The sequence below is a fragment of the Apostichopus japonicus genome, chromosome 4, assembly GCF_037975245.1.
Source record: "Apostichopus japonicus isolate 1M-3 chromosome 4, ASM3797524v1, whole genome shotgun sequence".
NCBI lineage: Eukaryota > Metazoa > Echinodermata > Holothuroidea > Aspidochirotida > Stichopodidae > Apostichopus > Apostichopus japonicus.
Window position 1 is genome coordinate 20,473,701 of NC_092564.1, and position 27,997 is coordinate 20,501,697.

Genomic DNA, 27,997 nt, shown 5'->3' on the forward strand with positions numbered 1-27,997 from the left:
TATCACAGTTCAGAATTCGTGGGTATCTAGATCTAGTAAAGTACGGACAAGATAAAAACGCACCTTAAAGTAAGCGAAATTGTAAGTCTGATTTTAAAAAGTAAATTTAACGTCATTTTTCCGAGAAACTAACAATACTATAATTTTGAAACGGCTTCAGTTATATCTTTCTATATATAAATCTACAGAGGTAAATAGCAAAGCACTCAAGCGCATTCTCACACAAAAACTTTCCCTGTGGTTTCTATCCGTAAATTACACCAAAACCCTGCAACCACGTAACATGCGATTTTCCTCAAACCTTTTTTGCGCAGAAAACCAATAACCGCATTTACTCCACTCACCACTGTCCTTCGTTGTCATTCGTTGTCATTCGTTGACAGTCGATGTCATTCGCTGTCATTCGTAAATGATAATTAACCCTGTACAAAGTCAATTGTCATTCGGTCATTCGCTGTCATTCGTTTTAGTTTGTCCCGGTAAAAAGGTTGAAATGACTTAAACAATTTCAAATTTAATAATTTGATTTATTATGCCATTTGTAGCACATAACATAGGCTATAGCAGAACATTACTGGCAAAAACTAGGGGGGTTGATTGTGTGGGCTAACCCCCTTTTTCAAAAACTGGGGGGGTTAAACCCCCAACCCCCCTGTTTCTCCGCCCATGTATTACAGTAGAATGAAGAACCTGGTGAAAATTACAGTAGCCTATACAGGACTTCTATTGAGAGTTTGCAGTTTAAGCATAGAAATACTATGGGTGGGAACGGGCGGGTGGGGATCAGGGCTGGTGGAAAGGGGGGGGGCTGCAAACTACGTATACTCTTCGAAATTAAATTCATCAAACTAAACAACAATTTGCAATTCATATATACAACAAAATTTTAACAATTTTATTCGTTTAATTTCATGCAATTTTTTTCTCAAATCATGATTTGGCAGAGCATTCCAATCCTGAAAGAATATACAGTGATGAAAACACACTGAGAATTTACTTTTTAATCATGCTTTTGCAAAAACAAATGTTTTGAAAATGAATTTTTTGAACCAATTTCCTAGGACTTTGTATGAAATTCCCCCTGAGACCAGAAATTTGCTCTTGTGTGGTTCCTACCAGTCATTTGTGTGCAATATTAAGGAACATTTCTTAGCTTAATCACATGTGTAATTTGTCAATTTTAATTCTTATATTTCTTATGGCTTTATTTGTGAATATTATATATTTATTTTAGTTCCAATTAGTATCTCATGGTATGGTGTACAGGACTCCGGGCTACAGGAATTTGGTTTCCTTTGTACATCCTGATCGGCTTGGTGTTTTCATACTTGTTGTGTGTATACTGTTCTTGTGGTTGGATCAAATATATAAGGAAATGAAATTGCCGTGAACTTAGTAGAAAGTAGAGCTAACACCACCCTTAGAATCAATAACATTGCGTCAATTATGAAGTCTTTACCATACAATGGAAACAAAGTCGACATTGAATGGAGTCAAAGTACTTTTGAAAGGTATAAATTCATTTCACTACTAGAACAACAGACAAGCTGTCCGCTACAATTGTAAAACACTTTCAAACTAACCACACAAAAAGTCACAAAAATAGATCCATTCGTATGTTGACATATGAATCTACGGTATAATCTATATAGTTTGCTACGTGAGACCAAGAGGCTCTTTAGTATGAGTGTATGTACCTGTGTCGGACCCGCACAAAACAGGAGTTTGCCACTTTACAAGTTACAGTCTATTATTTACAGGGATGTTCGACTTTCAAGATTCTCAAGATTTAAGTACTGTCATCTGGGATTGAATATTTGTAAGCGGTTTAAACCTTCAGGCTCTAGGTTGGCGAGTGTTAATTTACACAGGTCGTATACATAAGGTTACAACTTTCAATACAATTCTATATATGGCCTAGCTAGGCTAGGCCTATCCTAAGTCACATTGAATATGTTGCAAGACTGGTGTCATAGAATGGCAAGCCTAGGCCTATCGTTACACTACATTAACGTTGGCTGCAGAGTGTGACTTCTTGAGTCATAACAGTATGCCAGTAGACTTACCACTCAGAATTTTATCACTGACCATAGCCTAAATATTTTATCATAAGGCTGTGAAGCTAGGCAGTAGGCCTATGCATGAAATACCACTATACCATTTAGTTGACTTTATCATAACGAATATCATATCTTTATCATGTAAGGTTCAAACCAAACTGTAGATCAACTTGAAAGTTATTATATCTCTGCTGCTTTATTACACTTACTGAAATTCCATATAGACCTGCGGACCAATTTGAAATCCATATATTGCCTAGTTGTGGATTTTATAATTGGCCCATATATGGCACAGCTATGGTATTCCTATCAGGCCAGATAAAAATTTGGCCAGATATATCTTGATACGATATAAAGTTTTATCTGGACCAGGTAAAATTGTATACAGCACAACCATTACGAGTTCAACCTGGTTAGCCCTCGCTTGGATAATACCCGGGAAAAAAGATGATTTTCTGAATTCTGGGTATCATCTGATCTATGATTATGAAGTAACCAAAGCTGTCTTCCTTATCATATGCCAACACAATCAATCCACACTTAGGGAAGCCTCGCAAATCTAACCGCCGGTTCTGGGCCGGCGGAAATCTCGCACCCCTTGCTCATTATGCATGTACATATTGGTCCCATGGTTGAATGCACACAAGCTGGTTGCCAGCCAGAGTAATGAGCACAGCGTCCTGACAACACAAGGCTGGTTATTGTTCACAAACAATGAGCAAACTTGGCCAAGTGACCGGATTAATTTTGGCTTTGGCGGTTTTGACAGTCAATAGATCGGTAGTTTATGTTGCAAAGTGACTTATACACTAAAATCCGCCACTACCAAATGTCCGAGATTCAGTACTTTATATAATTCTTGCAAATCTTCGTTATCAAACCTCACAAATAAAATTTCTTGCTCTCTCATGAACAATTGTGAAACTCTGCTACTCGAGAGTTCGATAAAAACAGCCTCTACCTGGGCCTATACATTATGAGCCTTGTTCAACGAGTGGTACGAACTATGAATTAAAAAATGAATCAGCCATTGCATTAAATATGCCCCCCAAGAACTTCAGAAAACCCATATTGACATACCAAAAGTTAAGCAAAACAATAGTTAAGCTATGCCACATATGTATGCTAAAGAAAGAACATCGAACGTAACGTTGATCTCTGAAGCTAACTGCGACACAATTTCAGCGAATAAACAGATGGTTAGGCTTGATTTCCCATTGTCTTAGTGTGTGTTAGGCTGCCATGTGGTTAGAGATATAAGTGACTATTCAGTGAAAACTTTAATGCAAGCTAATTTGCGATACAGTTTCAGTTTATTTCTCCACATCGTATTGCATTGTTTGAAGCAGAGAACCTTCAAGCTGCTGTATAGCTCAGCCCTGGTATGATAATGACATGTGTACTCGACAAACTTTTCCAGAAACGTAATGGTAATACACCCCACCCCACCCTTCCGACAAAACATGACCAATTGCTCTACACCCCCAATGCAGTGACACATGATATTGAAAAGGGATGTCTACGATCTAGCTGGCTAAAAACAAGTACAGCTTCGCTGGAGTGCAAAAAATGCCATACAGTCAACCGATTTTTTTTCACCTAGCTAGGGAGTTTAGGTCCTGTTCTATACAACTTAGTAGGATTATGCTAAAGCCTTCCCGTATGTTAGGGTCTGGTTCACGCTAATGTGTGTGATGTTATTAGTAGTATGCTCCCTGGACCACGTTTAGGTTTTAGTTGTGTTCACCCTCGACCACGGTGCTTGTTGTGTTTGTTCATTCATTTCATTCTAGTTGGTTAAAACCTACAGTTATAGGTCACGTCAATTTAACCAACTAAATTCTAAAATAGATAGGATGCTACGCCCAGAACGTTTTGATGCAGATTCGAACTCTGAAAATGCTGCTAAAGCATGGAAACACTGGTTTAGGACATTCGAAAATTTCATATCTGTTCTCACAGGAGAGCCTAACAAGCTATGTATACTTACTAACTTCGTTTCGCCTAAAGTATACGAATCGATAGCGGACTGTACTACATACGAGACAGCGATTAAAATCCTTGGCGACTTCTATGTTAAACCAAAGAACAAGATTTTCGCTCGCCATCTGTTAGCGACTAGACGTCATGAACCCACCGCAAAGCACCCACATTCACGATGCCCTGCGAGAGACGAGACATGTAACAAGTGTGATAAGAGGGGTCATTTGCCAAGGTATGTCAATCCAAATCAAACTCAAAGACTTCAGCCTCCCTCTCCACCCTAGCCAGTGCAATAAGTGCAGCAAGCCCACCAAAACTTGCAAAAGCCAGTGTACAAGTAAGCATTAACGGCAGGCTAGCTGACTGCCTCATAGATAGTGGCAGTACGGAAAGCTTTATTCACCCACAGCTCGCTAAAGCACTCTCTTTGGAACTAAAACCTTCGGCGGTTTCAGTTAACATGGCCTCGTCCTCATTATCTGTCAAAACAAAAGGTGTTTGTTATGTGGACATTGTTCTCAACAGGCATTGCTATAAAAACGTGATCTTAGGAGTATTACCAGGATTGTGTGCAGATGTTATACTCGGTCAGGATTTCCAGAAAAAGCATTCAAGTGTCATACTTAAGTATGGAGGGGATCTCCCTCCCCTAGTCCTATGCGGTTTAACAACATTGAGAACAGAACCGCCGCAACTATTTGCTAACCTTAGTCCTGACATCCACCCAGTAGCTGCAAAATCTCGTCGCTACAGCTCGGATGACAAGAAATTTATAGCAGCTGAGACTCAACGCCTCTTACGCGAAGGAATCATTGAGAAAAGCAATTCTCCATGGAGAGCTCAAGTTGTGGTTACCAAGGACGAAAACCACAAGAAACGACTTGCCATCGATTACTCTGAAAGAATTAATAGATTCACCCTCCAGGACAGTTACCCACTTCCACGAATCGATGAAACTGTGGATAAGATCGCTCAATATCAGGTATTTAGCACCATTGACCTGCGCAGCGCATATCACCAAGTACCACTCAAGGAAGATGATAAAAGCTACACAGCCTTTGAGTCAGATGGAAGCCTCTATCAGTTTACTCGAGTCCCCTTCGGTGTCACGAATGGGGTCCCATGCTTTCAAAGGATCATGGATTCTTTCATTGAGGAAGAAAAACTCACAGGCACTTTTGCTTATTTGGATGACATCACCATTTGTGGTAGGGACCAGAAAGAGCATGATCATAACTTGCAAAGATTTTTAGAGGCTGCAAAGAGAAAGAATATTGTGTATAATGAGAACAAATGCACATTCTCCACCACCAAAATAAGTATCCTAGGATATCTGTTGGAAAATGGTACGAAGCGCCCCGACTCCGAGCGTCTCCGCCCCCTTCGTGAACTCAAATCACCTGAAAACATGAAAGCACTAAGACGCACATTTGGATTCCTTTGCTTACTATTCTAAATGGAGTCCAGACTATGCTCGAAAGATTCGTCCATTAGCAACAGTCACACTGTTTCCAATATCAGATGAAGCGAATGAGACTTTTGAGAAATTAAAGAAGGAAATTGAGAATTCAGTGGTTGTTGCCATTGATGAGTCTCTCCCATTCCAGGTAGAAACGGATGCTTCAGAATTTGCAATAGCAGGAACTCTAAACCAAGCGGGTCGCCCAGTGGCTTTCTTTTCGCTCACCTTACAAGGCTCAGAGCGCCGTCACGCATCAGTTGAAAAGGAGGCACAAGCGATCATAGCAGCTGTGCTCCATTGGAGGCATTACCTTACTGGGAAACATTTTGTTCTTGTGACAGATCAAAAATCAGTCAAGTACATGTTTGACACTAATCACAAAGGAAAGATCAAAAATGAGAAAATAATGCGTTGGCGGATGGAACTATCTTGCTATGTCTTTGATATAATCTATCGCCCTGGCAAAGAGAACATTCCCCCTGATACGCTTTCACGCTCAATCTGTTCTGCAACTATGGACACTGATATTCTGTATGAATTGCATAATGCTTTAAGTCACCCCAGGAGTTCTCAGGATGTTTTATTTTGTTAGGTCAAAGAACCTTCCCTACTCTGTAGATGATGTCAAGAAAATGACAGCGTCTTGCCGTATCTGTGCAAAATGTAAACTTAGATTCTACAAACCACAGAAAGCTCACCTGATCAAGGCAACCCAACCCTTTGAACGGCTTAATATTGACTTCAAAGGCCCATTGCCAAGCACAAACAAAAGCATTTACTTCCTTACCATTATTGATGAATTCTCCAGATTCCCGTTTGTGTTTCCTTGTTCTGATATGACTTCCTCCACTGTCATCCAATGCCTTTGCCACCTTTTTGCTTTATTTGGCATGCCGTCCTATATCCATTCAGGTCGAGGATCAGCCTTTATGAGTAAGGAACTACAAGACTTTCTAACAAGCAAGGGTGTTGCTAGTAGTAGAACTACTAGTTATAACCCACAAGGAAACGGTCAAGCAGAACGTTACAATGGCACCATATGGAAGGCTATTACATTGGCACTCGAAGCACGCAGCTTGCCACCTAAGTACTGGCAAGAAGTCTTACAAGATGCCCTTCATTCCATCAGATCTCTGTAGTCCACGGCAACAAATGTGACACCCCATGAAAGGTTTTTCAGTTTCCCCCGGAAGTCTGCAACAGGGTGTTCAGTCCCTTCATGGCTTTGCAATCCAGGTCCTGCACTGCTTAAAAGGCATGTTTGGTTACATAAGACAGATGCTTTAGTGGATGAGGTCGAGGTCATCCAAGCAAACCCACAATATGCCCATGTTAGGCTGTCAGATGGGAGAGAGACAACTGTCTCTGTACGTCACCTAGCACCAATCGGGGAAGCTACCCCAAGACTGGAGAAAAGTACTGATCAAATGGAATCATCAATCGGGGACAATGGCCCAGTAGAACTTGAGCAGGGCCAAGAGTTAATTGACAGTAATGAAGTGCCTTCTCTGAGAAGGTCGCAAAGGCCTCGAAGGCCACCGGACAGGTTAGATCTGTGAGTCAGAGTTTGTAGTAGTTTGTGTTATACAGGACATTTAAAGAACACTTGTAGTTATTAGTTACATTAACTTTAGGACAATTGTTTAGTTAGGGGAGAATGTGATGTTATTAGTAGTATGCTCCCTGGACCAAGTTTAGGTTTTAATTGTGTTCACCCTCGACCATGAAGCTTGTTGTGTTTGTTCATTCATTTCATTCTTATTGGTTAAAACCTACAGTTATAGGTAACGTCAATGTGCACGTGTACAATAAGTGAGATTGTGATTTCAGTTTTTTAGATTTTTAAATCTTAAAATTTCAGGAAACTTGTCCTTGCAAAAAGGCAATGAAAGTTTTTGTTCCTACTTGGCCGACTGGGAAAATAAGAAAGATAGCATTTTAGATTCCTGCAGTGTAAATTCACATTGCCTTACTGTTTTTTCACAGAAGTTTTGCTTCTGCAGTAGGATAAAATACGGCGTATAAACACACAATCTTTTTGAAACATTTGAATACCTTTTGACTTAGCTATGATGTTTTGTTCAACTCACTATTGTGTTCAAATCGGCTTAGTAAAAACTTGACTGCGGCTGTGAATGTAAATGTATAGCGTGGAGTGTGGTTTGGAGAGAGTGTGCACTCAAGTGTGACTCATTATCTGCTTGTGGCTGTGCTTATTATAGCTGCGGAAAAATCCACCAGCCCGGACATTGCGGTTAGATTTGCGAGGCTTCCCTTACATTGTGTGAGCCAGCTATAGCTAATGTAGCAGCTGCAGCAGGAATAAACTTTAGTAGCATGGCTCATACTTGACGCACTTAAGGATTTGATCAACTATGTCTATCAACGAAAAATCCAAATCCCTGAAATGTATGCGTTTTACATGTGTAGTTCCTCCGAAATGTAATGATCTCAAAATATGTATCGTTCTGTGCCTACACAATGTACAATTTAGCAGAATTTGACCACAAAATGTCTGCTGTGTCAAATTCTTTCATACCCCGAATTGACACAATCTTCGATAAGCTACAGTAACTGTAACTTTTGTGTAAGTTTATATCCATTGACTGGGGATGCTGTTTGCTATGCTCTGAGCCTCTAAGCTCAGACAGGTCAGGTCCCAGAGAGTAGTGGTATCATGTTGATGTAAATTTGGTTATTTTTGGGAGTAAGATTTCCAAATGCTAAAAACTTGTGCAAAACTGGCGGAAGGGTGTTAAAAGCTTAAAAAAAAAGCATAATTTGATCAGCACTTACCTGAAATGGATTCAAACTCATGAAATAATTTCACAGAAATTTCCTTGAAAGATAGTTAACATGATTTAAGTTTCACAGGGTTTGTCCTAGCCATATATTTTGTAACCACATACTGTAGACCACTTAAGATATATATGTCAAGCCTGCCACTGAAATGAGTGTGCAAATCAAGGTATGAATGAACTGTTCCTAGATTTAAGACACTCATCATCTGAAATATTGTTGTAATGTATGCTCTTTGATGTGTAGTTTGTCACAGGCAATTTCATTTTTACAGCTATTGGACCTCCGTCTAGACTCTAGTCATCAAGTGTCCACTTACTGTTACTGATTAGGTACAGTTAGTACAGTATTTACTGTATAAGTACAACTGACCAGTGCTAGTGAGTTTGAGTCTCTCGGCCTTCGAGGAAGCAAGAGTGAGGAAGTTAACACTGTTCTTGTACCAACGATAAGCTTCGTTTGACCGACGTGGTAATTGAAGATATAGACAAAATGATGTTTAGAATTGCAGCTTTGTGTTATCTGGTAAGTGCAGCATCATTAGTCTACTGAGAAGCCATTGAGATTGATTAAGAAGCCATTTAAGTGGGATTATTTTCATGAAAACCTGATGCACAATAACAACATGATATGCATAAAATGGAAAGCGGTATAGAAAAGGGCCCTTAATCCCCCACCCCCCTCCCCCACACGATGACTTTGAATCTTGAAGATAAATTTTCACAGGACCGTAAATAGTTGATAGAATGTACATATTTGATCCCTTTTTTGAGGACTGAAGTTTACCTGCTAACTGGTATTTCATGATTTTCATCCTCTTGAAATCTTGAGTTATGACAACTCACATCTACATACACATAGGCTAAGAGTGTAGTGGAATGGATCATGTTATATAAGTAAGGACATTGCAGCAAGCTACAAGTTCTGTCAAAATCTTGTAAAAGGTAATAAGGCATTACATTTTATGAGTTAGTTTGAAAGTATTCTTTCATAGTGGTCAAGATCAATAAAAATACAACAAACAATAAAAACAAAGTACATTTCCTATTTATTTTTCTCTAGGTGACTCTGGTGGCATCTGGTCCAGCTGTTTTAGTAATACGATTTGAAGACAATCGTGAGACCACCTATTGTGTCTCGTATACCGAAGATGTTAATCTTCCTGACTCTTATACCGACAAGGTAAGGAATGCATTTTGTGAACCATTGGACAACCTTAAAGTGGGTTTTGATTATGCACTATGCTATGCTATGCAACAGTGATAGTGTTTGTGCATGCTTGTGTGTGTATATGTGTGTGACACCATGGCTTGTAAACATTCTAACCTACATGATAACAAATGAATCAGTGTAATGAGCTAGTAGATGGCAGAAAGTACAAGATTGAAAATATCTATTATTGTTCATGGAAGTCAAGTTTTGAAGTATTAATAGCTGTAGTCAATGGTTTATTATTATTTCTTCGTTTGCTTGTGTTCCTGATAGGATTTTCTACCTTTAGTGGATTTGAGTCCAAACCCATTGTGTGAGGTGCCTGCAACATCACAGTTGTCTGACTCTATCCTGCTAGTGCCCGGAGCTTCAAACTGCACTGTCTTGGAACGTGCATATGTTGCAGCAGAGGTAGACGCAGCTGGTCTCATTGTTGTGCTCACTGAAGATGATGTAAGTTCCTTGAAAGCATGGTTGCAAACATTTTTAAGTTTCAAAGTTTGCAAGGTGTTTGAACTATTTTTTTGTTTTAGCACAATTGTGTTGTAAAACATTTTTCTTTTCGATTTTCATAAAAATTTCTGCAAGATTTCATGCTTAAATGAAATCTTTGGGTGGCAGACGTGCTGACTCTAATATGGCAAAAATGATTCCACAATGCTGAGTTGAAAACTCTCTCTAAATACCTTGTCCATAACTCAAGATATGATTGGTTGAATGTCTTGACTGTTTTTAAATCCTTAGTCTTCAGTAGAGGGGATCACAGTTGTTGGTCAATGATGTCATATATAGCAAATGGTCTTGAGAAACTTACTTTTCTATTGTAATGTCCTTGTTGATTTATTATAGAAATCTGATACGTTTGGAAGTTTTGTGAATATCTGTCATGGTTCTCTGCGAATAGGTTTTCATCCAAATGCACACGTGTCTTTGTAGAAGTGTTATTTCCTCTGTGAATAGGTTTGTTCAATTTGATAAAGAAACCCAAATACAAACAAAATACCACCAAGTTTGAAATATTCATATATCTTAAGTCTAACTTTTAAAATTGTCATAACAGAAAAGTCACTAATTGCTACCATCTTGATCATATTATACATTTGTTTGTTTGGCAACAATAGCAGCGATAGCTGTTTTGTTTGTGAATTTAAGCCTTAACCAATAATAAAATTTGTAGGGTAAGTCATGTTCAAAGTTAAAAATATGTTTATATATTGTGTTACCAGAATGAATACATATATTATATTTGGGGTTGAGCATCCATCTTCATAAGAATTATTCCATTGCCGCAAATACAAAATTATATTATATTATCAATTTAATCCATCTTAGTTGGAATACTTGTGTCACACATGTCTGATAATTCTACTGTAGGCTTGTTTCTATCAAAATGTGAAACATCTTATTTTCATCCTTGGTTTTCACCTTTGGTTGGATGATCTCAGAATGGAACAAAATTTTCTTTGTAACAATGCAGCACTGATTACAATTGTTTAGCATAGTATAGGACCCTTTATTGCTCTGGAAGACTGTAAGACAATGTAAAAAAACATCATGCTTTAAGACAATAAGATAGATCTGTAATTACTGTTGTTATTTACAATATTTCTCTTTTGGTCATAATCATTTCAGCTCCATTATGGGAATGGTACCTCCAACATATCAGTGGTATACATGTCAGAGGAAAACTATGATTCTTTTGTGAAGGTAAGCAGCTTGCGATACCAGATATACATAGATGAAAGGTCATTTTTCTGTTATCAAAGGACTATGTTTGACTGCTTACAACCATAGTTCAGTAACAGCAATATCTCGTATTTGCATATTGTAGTTCAGCCTTTTTCAAGCCATCAAGGATACGTTTGTTTTTGCAAAGTCAGTATATTGCATACCTATTGCCTTACATAAGCTTTAGTAGTGTAAACCACTCCCAGTGTCTCTCTTATGCAATGCTAGACATCTTGACATACATTACAACTCAACTCCAGCTTTGGCGACTTGGTAGTGAATGAATTCCTCAGCTGTTTAAATGTAACTACAGTCACCTACCCCAAGAAAAAGAAGAAAAGAAAAAAGATGGGAGTTATCTATATCATATTGTGTCTTTCATTACAAAGTATATAAACATTTACCAGTTCTCTCAGGTCAAATCATCACAGAAACTGCAGATAGGTAGAATACTGTACAATGTTCAACATTATCATTCCACAATTTCCAGCACCTTAGCAAGCATAGACATGCTGCAATACAAACTTACTCATCCTGTACCTGACAGTGTAGGAGCAAGGGACACTGACATATCATAGATATGAAACAATACAAACTTAACCCTTCCTGTAACCGAGCGTGTCGGAGCAAGGAACACTGACATAGCATAGACATGCAACAATACAAACCTACCCTTCCTGTACCTGAGAGTGTTGGAGCAATGAACACAGACATAGCATAGACATGCAACAATACAGACCTACCCTTCCTGTACCTGAGAGTGTTGGAGCAAGGAACACTGTCATAGCATAGACATGCAACAGTACAAACCTACCCTTCCTGTACCCGAGAGTGTTGGAGCAAGGAACACTGACATAGCATAGACATGCAACAATACAAACCTACCTTTCCTGTACCTGAGAGTGTTGGAGCAATGAACACGGACATAGCATAGACATGCAACAATACAAACCTACCCTTCCTGTACCCGAGAGTGTTGGAGCAAGGAACACTGACATAGCATAGACATGCAACAATACAAACCTACCCTTCCTGTACCTGAGAGTGTTGGAGCAATGAACACAGACATAGCATAGACATGCAACAATACAGACCTACCCTTCCTGTACCTGAGAGTGTTGGAGCAATGAACACAGACATAGCATAGACATGCAACAATACAGACCTACCCTTCCTGTACCTGAGAGTGTTGGAGCAATGAACACAGACATAGCATAGACATGCAACAATACAAACCTACCCTTCCTGTACCCGAGAGTGTTGGAGCAAGGAACACTGACATAGCATAGACATGCAACAATACAGACCTACCCTTCCCGTACCTGAGAGTGTTGGAGCAATGAACACAGACATAGCATAGACATGCAACAATACAAACCTACCCTTCCTGTACCCGAGAGTGTTGGAGCAAGGAACACTGACATAGCATAGACATGCAACAATACAAACCTACCCTTCCTGTACCCGAGAGTGTTGGAGCAAGGAACACAGACATAGCATAGACATGCAACAATACAAACCTACCCTTCCTGTACCCGAGAGTGTTGGAGCAAGGAACACTGACATAGCATAGACATGCAACAATACAAACCTACCCTTCCTGTACCTGAGAGTGTTGGAGCAATGAACACAGACATAGCATAGACATGCAACAATACAAACCTACCCTTCCTGTACCTGAGAGTGTTGGAGCAAGGAACACTGACATAGCATAGACATGCAACAATACAAACCTACCCTTCCTGTACCTGAGAGTGTTGGAGCAAGGAACACTGTCATAGCATAGACATGCAACAATACAAACCTACCCTTCCTGTACCTGAGAGTGTTGGAGCAAGGAAAACTGTCATAGCATAGACATGCAACAATACAAACCTACCCTTCCTGTTCCCGAGAGTGTCAGAGCACGGAACACAGAGCTTCCTCATCATGCCAATCATCTCTCACAAAGTGTCTGAAAGTATAACATTGGCAGATATGTGATCCAACACCACCTCCCCTCCCCACCACTCTACCCCATTATGTTATTTGCTGTGATCCTTTGGGATCACAAACACACCTGACCTGATGTCCTCACATATGTTTTGTTCATCGTTAATTTATATTAAATACATACCCTGATGGAGCTGATGTAACAATGGTTCATAAATAACATGTGGAAAAAGTCTGTAAACTTTCAGTATAGGTAAAAAATTGATTGATAACTTTATTCAGGTGTATTTGCCACAATTAGTGATAGGTCTTGTTATTCCCAAAACAGGTCCAGTCTTTTCACCTGAAACAAACGTTACACTATTTTCATCTCTTCAGATCCAACAACAGCTTCCTGGTGAAGGTGCGGAAGCTGTTCTTTTCAAGCCTGCGCCTCCATTGTTCGATCCAAATCTGTTCCTTATCTGGACCCTGGCGGTGACAGTCGTTGCCATTGGTGGATACTGGTCTGGATTGACATCTAAAACGTAAGGCAATCTGTCTTGGATTGTGTTGTTTTTAATGGGGCTCTCCGACATTTCTTTGTTCATGTTTATTATTTTATAAAGTCCACGATAACTACAAAAAAAAGTGCATTCAGCGCCGCTTTCCAAAAAATTAATAATAATATTAAGTACATACAGTACAAAAAGTTCATACAGTCAAGAAATGTCTAAATAAAATGCTTCCTTAAAGAGGAGAATTTTTAATTCACGCTTGAATCGTTCAAATCCTATTGATTTTAATGCATGTACATGTCACCAGATCTCTGAGTCAAAGTGACACGGTTGTGTGAAAGCCTTCACAATGATGAACTTGCACACAGATCCAATTGGCTAGTTCAAGTTTCCGCTTGTGCAGTCTGGGTGAATGGGAAAAGTGCTTGAGAGAAAATACTCAAGTTTAAGGTGCTTGGAATGAAGTTTCACTTGAAACTATGCGGAAATGGCTTCAAAAGATCTCTTCTTCCATAATTACAAATGAAATTGTATTTATATATATATATATATATATATATATATATATATATATATATATATACATGTATATATAAATCAAAACAAAATGTATATATATATATATATATATATACATACATACATAAATGAAAGCGAAATGTATATATATATATATATATATATATATATATATATATATACATATATATATATATATATATATATATATATATATATATATATATATATATATATATATACATATATATATATATATGTATATACTAGTGATAAACGCACAGTACTTCCGTTATGATCTGTCGTCCGAGACTGCAACCTGTCAAGTCTCGCAGAACTATGTAGGACTGACATGACATTATCCTCTCTTGATTTTATCAGAAACAAAACAGGAGCTGAGGAGACTGATGCAGCAGATGACGATGATAACGACGATGATTCTCTGACCATCTCCATCAAGCTGATCGTGGTTTGGGTGGTGATGCTCGTCACATTTCTCCTACTGCTTTATTTCTTCTACAATATAATGGGTAAATATTACGTTGTACGGCTAGAACTGACCTTGTACTCATTTTCTACACATTTGTGGTAATTTATCATGACGTATGAAATTTCAGCTCGGTTTAACAAATCAAAATATGTGAATTGAATATCTTAACTTAGAGAGAGGGAGAGTGAATCTGGTGCTGGAAGAGGGGGGGGGGGGGGGTGAGGGTGTACCTCAGAGTTTTGAAGCCTTTTCTTCCTATCTTAACCAATATCCTAGTCTTGCCACCTTCTTAAGTATCATAGAATTAAGGTTCTGATGTTTACTCCTTTCTGCAGTTTATGTTGTCATTTTCATGTTCTGTCTGGGATCTTGGAGTAGTCTCTACGTTTGCCTCCATCCATTCGTTAGAAGGGTATTCAGGAGCAAAGCAAGGTATGTACTCATTTTAATATGTGAAATATGTGTCATTCATGATGTTTCCTACTGTGATGTTTTCATGTCGTGCTATTACATATTTAGGCTATGAAAGTACTTTCATTGTTTAGGCTTAATTTTTTTTTAAATACAACTATTTTTTGTGTAAATATCACCCTGGTTGTTTGTTAGGTCATTGTAATGCAGCTCAACATATCCTCATAGTTTAATTACTTCCAGAGGACTACTGTCATGCCACCATCGCGATAGTTTAAGTACCTTCAGAGGACAACTGGCATCCTCACTGTCACCCTCACCACACAGTAGTTCATGTACGTCCAGAAGACAGCTGTCACCCTCACCATACAGTAGTTCATGTACGTCCAGAAGACAGCTGTCACCCTCATCATACAGTAGTTCATGTACGTCCAGAAGACAGCTGTCATCCTCGCCATAGTTTAAGTACGTTCATAGGACAACTGCCATCCTTATAACAGTTAAATTACATTTAGTATATCCTTGTGGATAACACCATGCATGTGTTGTACCTGCCCTGTTCAGGAGCATCATGACAATGTATCAGACAAGCCATGGTCATGTGGGAACTAATAGTTCAAATGTAACGAGAGAAGCAGTCAAAGAATCAGATCAATTCAGTCAAATACCATTTGTTTTTGTTTTTTCATCATGTTCATTCCCTCTGTCTCAGGTGACTTTTCTTTCAAAAAGTACTTGTAACCAAAGTAGTGCAGAGTTAAATACAGACCCAACCTCACGATTTCTAGAATTTTGTTCACAATTTAGCAACATAAAAACATTGTTCGTTCAATGAATATTTCAAGTTGTGACAACTCTCTCTGTCTTATATAATTTGTGTTGGTTTCTTAGTACCCCAGTGATTCCAGTCTTGAAGGAGAAGTACACATATGTAAGCATCGTGTTATCAGCGGTCTGCTTGATTCCAGTGGTCTGCTGGTTTGTTTATCGCAAGGAAGACTGTGCCTGGATCCTTCAAGATATCATGGGGGCTGCCTTCTGTATCAGCATGTTGAAGATTATCCACATGCCAAATTTTATGGTAAGTATTATTTGGCAGATTTAATGTTTTGGGGGGTAATTATACCTGATTGCCAAATATGATCATTTTTCAGGTTGTTATTATTTTTTTTCAGGAAATTAGGGAACAATATTGTTATAATGTTGACCCCCCCTACACATTATGTTAAAGGAGAGGTGTGGAATATTGATGCTATGTCAGTGTTTGGTTTGCCATATATCTCTGCCAAAACACAGAGATGGCCTCAAAATCCTGTTAAAAAGATGATTGCCAAATGACCCAGGGTCTGTCTTTCCTCCTCCAGAAGCAAGTACTTTGTCCAAAAAAAAAACCCAAGGTGAAAAGTCTTGTAGATAACGGGAAATGTTAGCTTCCATGACATGTATGGTTTGAATATGATATTACTGCAGATTGTGAATTTATTTGGTGATTTGTTTTGCCTTCAGCCACGAGTATGAATGAAGTTGATTTTGGTAAACAATCATTACTTACGTTGAAACTGTTAATATCTACATGTGAAAATCCAATATGCAAACTTTTAAGTTATTCAGGACCTTTTCAACACATTCAGGGATAGAATATAAAACCAGGGGACAATTCAAAAGATGCTTTTGATTGGGGGGGGGGGGGGTGAGGGGGGAAGCTGCACAAAATTTCCCCGGAAATTGGGGATGTCTGGTCATCTTAGATCATATCGTAAAAGTTAGTCCAAACTTAGGCAAACTGGTGGGATCACACTCGACAAGATGCTCATTCATGCTTTACTTTGTGTTAATATACCTACATGCATACCTCTAGTCAAGTAATGGTAAAGTCCCTGATAACTTTGTTATCGCTTTAAATCTATCAAGCAGAGGTGCGCCAGGAGTAATGAGACTTGACATAAACTTGGAGGATTGGGAAAGGATCAATTAAAGCCAATTAAAATGTTTTTAATTAGACAGTTGATAGTTCTAACAACTTCCAAAAAGTGCAGAAATAGCTCTTACCGGTATACGGTTGCCACGGTCTACGTATATGATACAGGTAGAGGTGAATTTTTGAATTTATTGATGTATCTAACATTTGTTTTAAAATTGTTTTACTTTCAGATGTGTGTTCTCCTTCTCGGGCTGCTGTTTTTTTATGATTTGTTCTTCGTATTCATCACACCCCTCATTAGCAATGATGTAAGTCAATTACTCACTCAGTACATTTCTCCTTTTCTAACAGTCCATAGTCGGGTCCCCCCCCCCACTCTCTGTACACATTTAGAACAGCTGCTTGCGTGTGGTCGCCAACCATGACTAGTTTATTACTCGTAAAAAAAATTATAATTGAAAAACACTATTGCACCCAACTAAGCTCATGAATGTTTCTTATGGAGATATTTATGATTCCATTCAATTAATAATTTCCTTCTCCCAAATCCACTTTTTTGCATTTAAGCAAGCCAACATGCCAGAATATTTAACTATTTTTATTTTGAACTTTTCTTCATTATTTGAAATGAAAAAGTTACTAATCTATTGAACCACATTTATAGTAGAGTTTTCCATTGCTTGTATTGAACAGTGTACGAAATTTTACTGTAAAAATGCTGCAGAGATGAATTGGTTCGGGAAACTGTTAAAACCAATGCAATCATCCTCTCACCATGCAGAGGCACATGAGCATAAGGATATATATATATATATCCTAGTTTGTTGCATTTTATGTCATATTAACAGTTCTTGAAAATGAAATTCTCCATATTTGGAAAGAAATCATCATCAAATATGTATCTACTTTGCTCGGAAGTGAATTTGCACTATCAAGTACCTACTAGTTTATGTTAGAAGTGCATTGCCGATAGTAGGACTCAGGAATTTGCAAATGTGCCACTGTTTTTCAATTCTGCATTTCTGGTTTCATCGTTGGTGTATTTTTAATGTCATTTCTCTTCCAGGGTGAGAGTGTAATGCTAAAGGTTGCCACCGGCGGTGACGGGGCTACTGAAAAGGTAAGCTTTATATGCAAATGCAACTAATAGATCCTGTGATTGGTCAATTTCAGGTGCTGTTGATATTCAAATCTTCTGGCAAAGTTTTGTGTAGTGAAATGTAATAGATTGTGCTTACATTGAAATTACCCCGAACTTCAGTTTCTGTAATCTGTGGACCACGGATGGAACTTGCTGTAGATTTCTTCTCAAACGCTAAAAGAACGAAATGTTTACATCGTCTGTGTATTTCTCTTATTTTGTGCAATATTGAAGTAATCATCATCCCCGCAACAGAAGGGAGGTTTGTGTTCGGTAAACGTTTTAAAGTTTGAGGAAACGGTGGTATTACGGTATCTGATAAACAATTTGCTGGAATCAAAATATCAGGTCATTAAAGTCATCTTTGATCGGTAGAGGATATTTATCAAAGTAGAGATTAAAAGGGTATCTGGTCCCCAGCCACAGTTGTCTCTGTTGCAAGAGACTTTTGTAAAATAAGAAATCTTTAGAACATTTGTTACCCTCATAGCTGATGTTATGCAAGTCTCCCATTTGTGATGTAAATGACACCTTTGTATGTTATGTGTTGTGATGCTTTGTTATGCCATGTCATATTAAAGTTGCCCATTGTGTGATGGAAATGACACCTTTGTATGTTATGTGCTGTGATGCTGTTTTATGCCATGTCGTGTTAAAGTAGCCAGTTGTGTGATGTAAATGACACCTTTGTATGTTATGTGATGTTTTGTTATGCCATGTGTTACGTTGGAATACGAGAGGTGTCGATAACTAATTTTTAACGAGACACAAGCCTGGGTTCGTTTCCGTAAGGAACACAGACAAATTGACGAGTCTAGAGATTTTAAATGAGAACGTAAACTATATTGAACAATGGATTTCGAACCAACAACAACAAGTGGTAATTACAAATATAAAGAAAATTACTCACAAACTTAACAAGATAGGATACACTTTAAAACACGCTGGTCTCTTCCAACGGCGATGTCCCTCAGCGGCCACGACCTCGATGACGACGATTCTCGGTCCGTTGTCCCGCGAAATTCACTGGTCCTCGACGAAGTTTCTCACGATCCCAGAAACAGCAGTCACCTTCTTTCCGGCGATGCTCCAAAATAGAAGACGGACTTCCAGCCACAATAGAGTGAAGCACAAGTCGAACTTCTTGCCGACTAAATATTACCAGAGTCAGTCCAAAATCAGCTTTATAGCCACTAACTTCTGGCGTAACGAACTACCTCAACGGAGACAGAAATTCTTCACCTTCTCCGAAATAAACACTGGAAAAACTGTTCTTTCACAGCAAAGTCCTCTTCAAACTTCTGAATGGAAGTGTAGAATCAATCTTGTATCGATATCTCAATCCTTCAGAAAGTACTGGCAGTTGAGCACTGACGATATATAGTAGAATGGTATAATCTGTGTCGTCGCTTGTATTCGTTCAGAAACTGAGAAACTCTCCGATCTGGGCGGGTTTATATACGATTCGCCATGTCAAGAATCATCTAGATCTCTCTCGATACACCTGAGTAACAACGCGACCCGGTTTCTCTATTCTTGGAAGTCCTTTGCATCGCTCGCGAATATTCCAGAGAATCCACGAAGATGTGTACAGCTTACACGCGATCCCACGTAAACCGACGTTAACCCGAGACCAGCGCGTCATCATGAGGAATATACTAGAACAATCGTGTATTATAACATTCTGACACGGTAACCCGACCTAATTTCTCAAATACTGATTTATCACGTAGGCAATTTCAATACTTTTTATATTATAACATTAGGTTTCTCACTAGCAGTGACTAGCCTTAGGCTACAATGGGCCATCGTAACACATGTCATGTTAAAGTTGCCCATTGTGTGATGGAAATGACACCTTTGTATGTTATGTGCTGTGGTGCTGTGTTATGCCATGTCGTGTTAAAGTAGCCAGTTGTGTGATGGAAATGACACCTTTGTATGTTATGTGCTGTGTTATGCCATGTTGTGTTAAAGTCGCCCATTGTGTGATGTAAATGAGACCTTTGTATGTTATGTGCTGTGATGTTGTTTTGTTATGCCATGTTGTGTTTAAGTCGCCCATTGTGTGATGTAAATGACACCTTTTTTTATGTTATGTGCTGTGATGCTGTGTTATGCCATGTCGTTTTAAAGTAGCCAGTTGTGTGATGGAAATGACACCTTTGTATGTTATGTGCTGTGATGCTGTGTTATGCCATGTCGTGTTTAAGTCGCCCATTGTGTGATGTAAATGACACCTTTGTATGTTATGTGCTGTGATGCTGTGTTATGCCATGTCGTTTTAAAGTAGCCAGTTGTGTGATGTAAATGACACCTTTGTATGTTATGTGCTGTGATGTTGTTTTGTTTACCATATCATGTTAACTGGCTTATCATCAGTTGAAATAATGGTGAATCAGCTACTAGAAAAGCAAATAAAGACTCCTGCTTCAGGTATTACTACTCTTAACAATATCATACATAGATTAATAATAATGTACACATGTGTGCCTCTTTGTATACATGGCTTGATTTAGTGTGTATTTTAAGAGCTGTACATTGGCAATCTAGTTGTGGTGGTCATGCATTCAGACCAAGGACCAAGAAATAGCGAAACTTCTGTCGAAACAAAATGCAAACCCTTTCCTTCACCTTTTTTGCTTAAACGATCAATCACGCTCTTTTGTTTACCTCATGTTTTTCAGCTGCCAATTTTATTTATGTTCCCGACGTTCAGCAGTTCGCCCTACAGTGTCTGTAAAGGTTTCTCGTTGTTAGGATTTGGAGATGTTCTAATACCAGGTAAGTTTAAGATGCTGCATCTTGTATCAGTAATCATGTAATCATAATCCAAGGTGACCTTTATGAAAATCAGATTTGTATATCCCATTCCTCCCCCCCCCCCACCCCCTTTCCAAAGTTGGTTTGTTAAGTCCCTTCTCCATATGAAGATAATAATACCTCAGACTTTTAGGGGGAAATTTGGCTGTGTCATGTGCTCTTTGCCATTATAGCTGTATCATTATAGCTATGCCATTATAGCTGTCCAAGGTTACATACGTGTACATTGCTTTGCATTAGAGGGATTCAGGGCTGAAAGAAACCTAGCATATTATAGGGCCCAGGGCCTGTACTGAATTCAAGACAACCCAGATCTTTGGTTCTCACTTAATTCTGTAAGATTTTATTTTTAAGATAAATTATTTCAGATATTTAAGTGGAATTGTGAGCAAATTATATGGCAAGGAATTATAAAACATTGAGGCTTTCTTGTTCCAGCATCAACTCAGTATTGTCTTTTGTCACTTGGCTCACATTGTATTTCCCTTTGGTGTGAGTGCGAGTACCAGTACAAGTACTTTATCTAGCACTTGCATCTTTACAAAATTTCAAAAAATGCCCAAAATTACAACTAAATGGACAAATCTAAGGGCAAATAGGAGGACAGACAACTATTCTTAACTACAAGTATCTATACTGACCGCAAGTCTATATGTATATATGTAAGTCTGTTATCTAGTATATATGTGAGTCTGTTATCTAGTATATATGTGAGTCTGTTATCTAGTATATATGTAAGTCTGTTATCTAGTATATATGTGAGTCTGTTATCTAGTATATATGTAAGTCTGTTATCTAGTATATATGTGAGCCTGTTATCTAGTATATATGTGAGTCTGTTATCTAGTATATATGTGAGTCTGTTATCTAGTATATATGTGAGTCTGTTATCTAGTATATATGTGAGTCTGTTATCTAGTATATATGTGAGTCTGTTATCTAGTATGTATGTGAGGCTGTTATCTAGTATATATGTGAGTCTGTTATCTAGTATATATGTGAGTCTGTTATCTAGTATATATGTGAGTCTGTTATCTAGTATATATGTAAGTCTGTTATCTAGTATATATGTGAGTCTGTTATCTAGTATATATGTGAGTCTGTTATCTAGTATATATGTGAGTCTGTTATCTAGTATATATGTAAGTCTGTTATCTAGTATGTTTGTGAGTCTGTTATCTAGTTAGTATTGAAGCTATTAAGTTCTGATTATAGTCTCTCCTCTGGCCATTTAGCAACAAAAGCTTGAAGTAATGAAAGTAGGATTTGTGAATATTGATCGATCAAATCAGTTAAAGTATGTCTATCTTTGATATTAGTAAAGCATTATTTTTGCATCTTTCTTGTCGTGTGAACTAATACATATTCATTGATTCATGGATTTTTATACAATAATGACAACTTGGATATTGTTGCTGAGAAAAAGGAAGAATATTAAGGGGGAAAATCATCGGTAGGTTTGGGAAAGTTTTAGCAATTTCCCAAGTCTTTTATTTTTTTTAAATTCAATTTCCTTTGTTTTTCCTCTTCATATTTACAGGTTTATTAGTCGGTTTTTGCCATAGTTTTGATAGGAAGATACAATCTATGAAAATTTATTACATAGCTTCAACAGCAGGTGAGTAGCTCTGTCCTAAAGTTTCTCTTTGGTTGTAGAGTGGTCAGGCTCTCTATATCTCAATGTAATTATACTACACACATTGAGATTATGTCAAGCTGCACAGGGATATCATTTGTGATCTTTTCAGCGTTCTAACGCATTTTATAATAACTTAGGAGAGTTTGTCAAGATATACAGTACAAAATGGGATTTAAAAAGTTACTTATTTGGACAGCTGAACTCAGCCAGAAGGACATTCACCCTCTATGTGCAAATGTTGAAGATTTTTAGCTCTAAAATGCTAGTCCTGCAACGTCACTTAAAAAGTATTGCTCCATACACCTCACGATAACTCGTACGAGGCACATACAGTTCAGGCCGAATTGATGCTACTCTTTTACAGTAGGTTCCAGTGGGGGAGCGTCCATATAATCGGGGGGGGGGGGGCAAATGCCCCCCCCAGACCGACTCAAATGGACTGCTGGCGCCCTTTTCAGCTTTTTTACCATGTTTTACTTATTCACGATTATTTACTTTTTTATTGCGCTCTCATCTACCTATTGACATTTGTCACATTTTGTTGGCGATGACACCTATTTATTCTTCGTTTATCTGCAAATTAGTAGGCCAGGAAAGGGTAATTTCCAGTGATCTAGGAAGTATATGTACTCAAAAAATTTCTGTACGCTCCGCGCCAACCTGTGGTGGCGCTCTGCTTAGATAGTGTCCAAAGGACCCCTACAGACCATTCTCGCCCCCCTTGAATACCCCTAGCTCCGCCACTGGTAGGTTCCCCTTTGATACAGCCAGATTGTAAATAATGATCATTAAACTTGGCGAGCAGGGAGTATCGTTTTCTCAAAGGTTTGAAGATTGCAGTAGGTCGTGAACGGTAAATTCTTTGCATAGCAGATATGCTGCTTCATTCTCACTATTCTCCTTTGATCAACACCGCATCAATGGAGCGTGGCGTGTGTCGACCTCTTGACCCAGATGTCACAATGTGACCGTGCGACTACATCTTGTCTCGCTTGCGACATCGATTATCCCTATTCCTGTATCAGAGTGTTGAGATTTGATCATTACCACTGCTCTAGTCCGTCCAGTATGCTGACTATAACAAATCTATTAAAGGGCTTCACTCTCTCCTCTGATCAAGATCCTAAAAAGGACCCAACATCATATCCAGTAACAAAGTATTACGCTGAAATTGTCTATGGCTTTGGTCCCTAATCGCTGTTTGCCTATCTGCTCATTCTTTTTCTTAAACAAGAGCCTAAAAATGATTTTATTAGTATCAATGAAATACGTTACCTTTTTAGATTAATTTCATCCCAATGCGGGCAGGTACTAATGTACTATTTTCATTTTCAGCGTACGGTCTGGGAATCTTGCTCACCTTCGTGGCCCTGATAATTATGGAATCCGGACAACCGGCTTTGGTTTACATCGTACCGTGCACTCTATTGACAGTGACTTTTATTGGTTGTTGTAGAAGGGAATTGAAGGCACTGTGGACTGGAGAACCAATCAAGAGATACGTAACTTTGACTGGTGAAGTGAACGATGGGATCAATCATGCTTAGTCGTGAAGTTTGGTGCAAATGTATATAAGCTAGAACAGGTTGGATTGTCTTTTCAATTTGAGAGCATGAACCACCCTAAATAGGTTCAACTAAATCAACTTGATCACACTTCAGGTTACCAGAAAGCACTCACAGCTCAGTTTGTCCAATGTTTTACTAGCTAGTAGCTTTACCAAGAGGCAGGTCCTACACAAGGGATGTTATTTGCTTTTCCGACTTTTTTTCAGATTTATTTCAGTTTAAAATATCTGTCATTGGCTTCTGATAAGGTCAACACTGTTTATTTTTAATACTTGCTGCAGGCAGACAAGTAAGCTGCAAACTATGAAATAATTTCCAATTGTTAAAGTAACCCACCTGCACCCATACCAAAACACCTTTACCTTCACCTAACATGATGACATATATGGTAAGTGAGGTTATTGACATGTTCACTGTCACAAGTTTAGATCCAGAGGAATTAAGACAAAAACAGGAGAAATTAATACAAGGTTGCTCTGATGAGAGACGATGTCAAAAGAATACACAAACAGTCAGTTTAAGTTTGTAAATCCTTGTTAAGCTGCTTGGATTTATACAACAATAAAATACATATATATATATACATATAGAAATACAACTTATATTTACAACTAACTCTTACTTAAGGTTGTCTTTATTAGGCCATCTCAACACTGGCACAAATAAACAGTTATGAATGGCCTGAATGAGTTGGTGGGTATAAGCAGCTGGCCCGATATGGTTTTATGTCCCTTGTGTTTGCTATGCGTCAAGGTTTGGAGGAGTCGGTAAACCCTAAATTGATGTAACCGTGGATAAAAGTAAAAACCAGGCGGATTTTCCCTGAGACGTCACAATATGACCCTGTAAATATAGCAGTGAAATACACCATTTCTACTATTTTTGTCGTATAATTATCATATCACTCAAATCCACTCATCACTTTTACATCTCCTATATATAACCAATATGTAGGTTCATTTTCACAAGCTTACAAAGTACAACAATTTAAACTCTCAACTTAATCTTACACCAATGATACGAATCTGTATTCAATTCTAGTGTCCTTAATATCATTTATCCAATAATGTAAATATGTCACAATTCTTTTAGACAAACCCTACCAACTTTTAACTTGCCAAAAACTGACTCACAAACCCCTAATATAACACAAACTCCAACGGAACGAAGTCCTTTTAATTCCCAATGACTTAGTTCCTTCACTAATAGATTGCCACATTTCAACTACTGTACATGAAAGAAAATATTAAAAGGAACCTTTATTCTTTGTGGCATTTCACATCATGTGTGGCATTTTAAAACATATCAATCTTTGTTTTAATATTCCTTTTTATTAGCATGAACACCATATCATAAACACATAAATATGAATCATTCAACTTACAGGTAGCTAGGGTTATGGGAACCTGGCATCAGCAAGCTAAATCCCAACAGGAAACCTTGAGTTCTTTTGATCGACTCTCAAACCGCATTTGTTCGAATATTAATTACTTCCTTGTGACCTCAGCAATACGAGTATACACAATTGCTTTCAAGTCCTCAGCGACCAGGAGTTACACCATTCGACCCTCAGCAGTATGACGGAAATATGTAGTATAAGTTATGTCCTTCTCGCTTCTCTGCCTTTTTGCTAAGATCATGTGTAGTATTATGTTCCCCTTCTAGGGGAATGGTGATATACGCCTGACGATGATCACACAGTCACAGTCCCGATACAAGGGGACTGGGGTTGAGAGCGGATCAGTCGTTTGGTTTTTTCGTGCCCAGATTCTTTCCTGGGGGACTTTTCTTTAAAAGTATCAACTTATGTCCTCATTGACAATACAATACTCCTTTCCATGGATGTGAGTGCTTTCCTGTTGCTAGATATCTTGTACAATATGAACCCAACTACTGGTAATACATAATCATATACAGTTGATATAACAAAAGCGAAAATTCGTAGCTTGACAAAAAAAAAAGATTAAGCTAGATTGCCAACATCTGCATACACACATTGTACTATCATTTGGCTACTTAGCAATTAAGCAATGTCGTATCATTGACAAAACAAAAGATAAACTTATAGATGCCAACATCTGCATACTTGCTTATTAGATATCGTTTCATACCTTCCTTATCAGATGTCTTTACTTAACTAACTTAGAAACTGAGTATATTTTCCAAAATGAAATTGCATATTAGACATTCACATCAGTGAAATGATCATTTTGACAGATAAACCCTTGATATATGATTTCCTCATTTATGTTTGACCTTGCATAGATTACCTTGAAAGAATTTGAAAATGTTCTTGAATGCAGCTATTCTTGAACCACAAAGCTAATAACCAAGGAAGTTTGAACTAAAATTTGCATGTATCAATATTTCAGATGTCATTCTTTGATCTTGAACATTTCTACAGTTGATTGTTAAAAATAATAAAAATCCTTTATTTTGAATTAGGTATGACCTTGATGAAATACACTTCTATTAACATTTAGTTTTCATTGACACTGTTGGAAAGGTTTAATCATTGTACAAAAGAATTATAAATTAACAGTACAGGAAAGAGAAGACAATTTTTATATTTTATATTTAGGTATAGCACTGTGGTTCTTTTCTTCTGTCTTTAATATTTATAATTTTTCACTCTTGTGAAACAGATTGATGTATTATCAATATTTAGCTAAATTGGTTATGAAATCTGAAAGTAGATCCAAGGTTGCCTTGGTCATGTGCCTGAAATGTTGAGGATAACATAAATATAAGAAATTTTGATCTATACCATAAATGATATAGTTAACTCAGACTCTAAATGAATTTGATATACAGTTTAATATCAATTACGATAATTAATACAGGAACTATATTTTACTTTGGATTCAGCTGACCCTTAGTCTGAGTACAATGGCATGAGTATGAGTACAAGTACACACCCCTCCCACCCCTGCCACCCCCATTCCTCATCTGAAATGACTGAGTACAAACCTCTAAGTGGTAGTATGAGTATTGATATTTTGGTTTCCAATGTGAGTACAAATTAATACACAGTGGTGAATACTGGTATAGACTGCTCTACTTCCTGTATTAATGAAGCTATGTCTTATGTTCAGCATACAAAACAACTATGTGTTCTTTCATTCTATTTCTTCATGATTTGCATGCATTGAAGAAGTATGCCACTAGTGATCAGCCTTCTGTTGTATGTTGATACCGATTTTATACCTGATTTATAACTTAACTTGTTAGTTTGGATACTGGATTGACTTATTACCTAAGTCTTATAGCTATATGTGTTTTCATTGTGTTGTCTTCGAAGTCCTCCTTCAGTACATTTTAACGAAAAATTCTCACTTTGAAATTCATTGCTTTTTGAACATTAATTGTCTCCCTGATGCAAAACGAATATGTTGTTTAATAAAGTTTAATTTTTTATTTTGATGAAATATTCATGAAATTGGTGTAAGAACAATAGCTAATCAAGTTAATAAAATAGTTTTAAAAAGTACTTAAAAAGTGATGCATGATTATCATTTATCTTGATTATTGTTTAGCTTTTTGCATGTGCTAATATCTGAGTTTTGTTTATGTTTAACTAAAAGGAATTTTATTAAACACTTTATTAAATGTCAAAATATTTAGAAAACTATTTAAAGATCCAATATAATTCAATTGTTGCCAGTCTCTGTGTATAGTGTCTTTATTGAAGTGCCAATGTCTGGCTCTTAAAGGGTGTGAAGACTCGCACACAAAGGAACGTCTCATGCCGGTAATCTGACCAAGTTTCGAATGAGGTGAGACAGGAATTACACTAATACAATTCTCAGGAA

The 27,997-nt window shown here is 37.8% G+C and overlaps 1 protein-coding gene across 4 annotated transcripts; it reads left to right on the top strand.

The window, feature by feature from the left end:
• Positions 1-1,359: 1,359 nt before the first annotated feature.
• Positions 1,360-27,848, top strand: LOC139966770 (signal peptide peptidase-like 2B). Of its 4 annotated transcripts, none has more exons than XM_071970118.1 (14): positions 1,360-1,511; positions 8,579-8,829; positions 9,367-9,486; positions 9,790-9,969; positions 11,149-11,223; positions 13,555-13,703; positions 14,574-14,722; positions 15,018-15,114; positions 15,985-16,174; positions 17,245-17,322; positions 18,081-18,134; positions 20,843-20,939; positions 22,519-22,596; positions 23,953-27,848. In XM_071970118.1, exons 2-14 carry the CDS (start codon positions 8,797-8,799, stop codon positions 24,162-24,164), a joined length of 1,512 nt encoding a protein of 503 aa, XP_071826219.1. In that variant the 5' UTR covers positions 1,360-1,511; positions 8,579-8,796; the 3' UTR covers positions 24,165-27,848. The 4 variants fall into 4 exon arrangements, with proteins under 4 accessions (XP_071826219.1, XP_071826218.1, XP_071826221.1 ...); XM_071970117.1 differs by lacking the exon at positions 1,360-1,511 and adding an exon at positions 1,537-1,819; XM_071970120.1 differs by lacking the exon at positions 1,360-1,511 and adding an exon at positions 1,853-1,871.
• Positions 27,849-27,997: the final 149 nt, after the last annotated feature.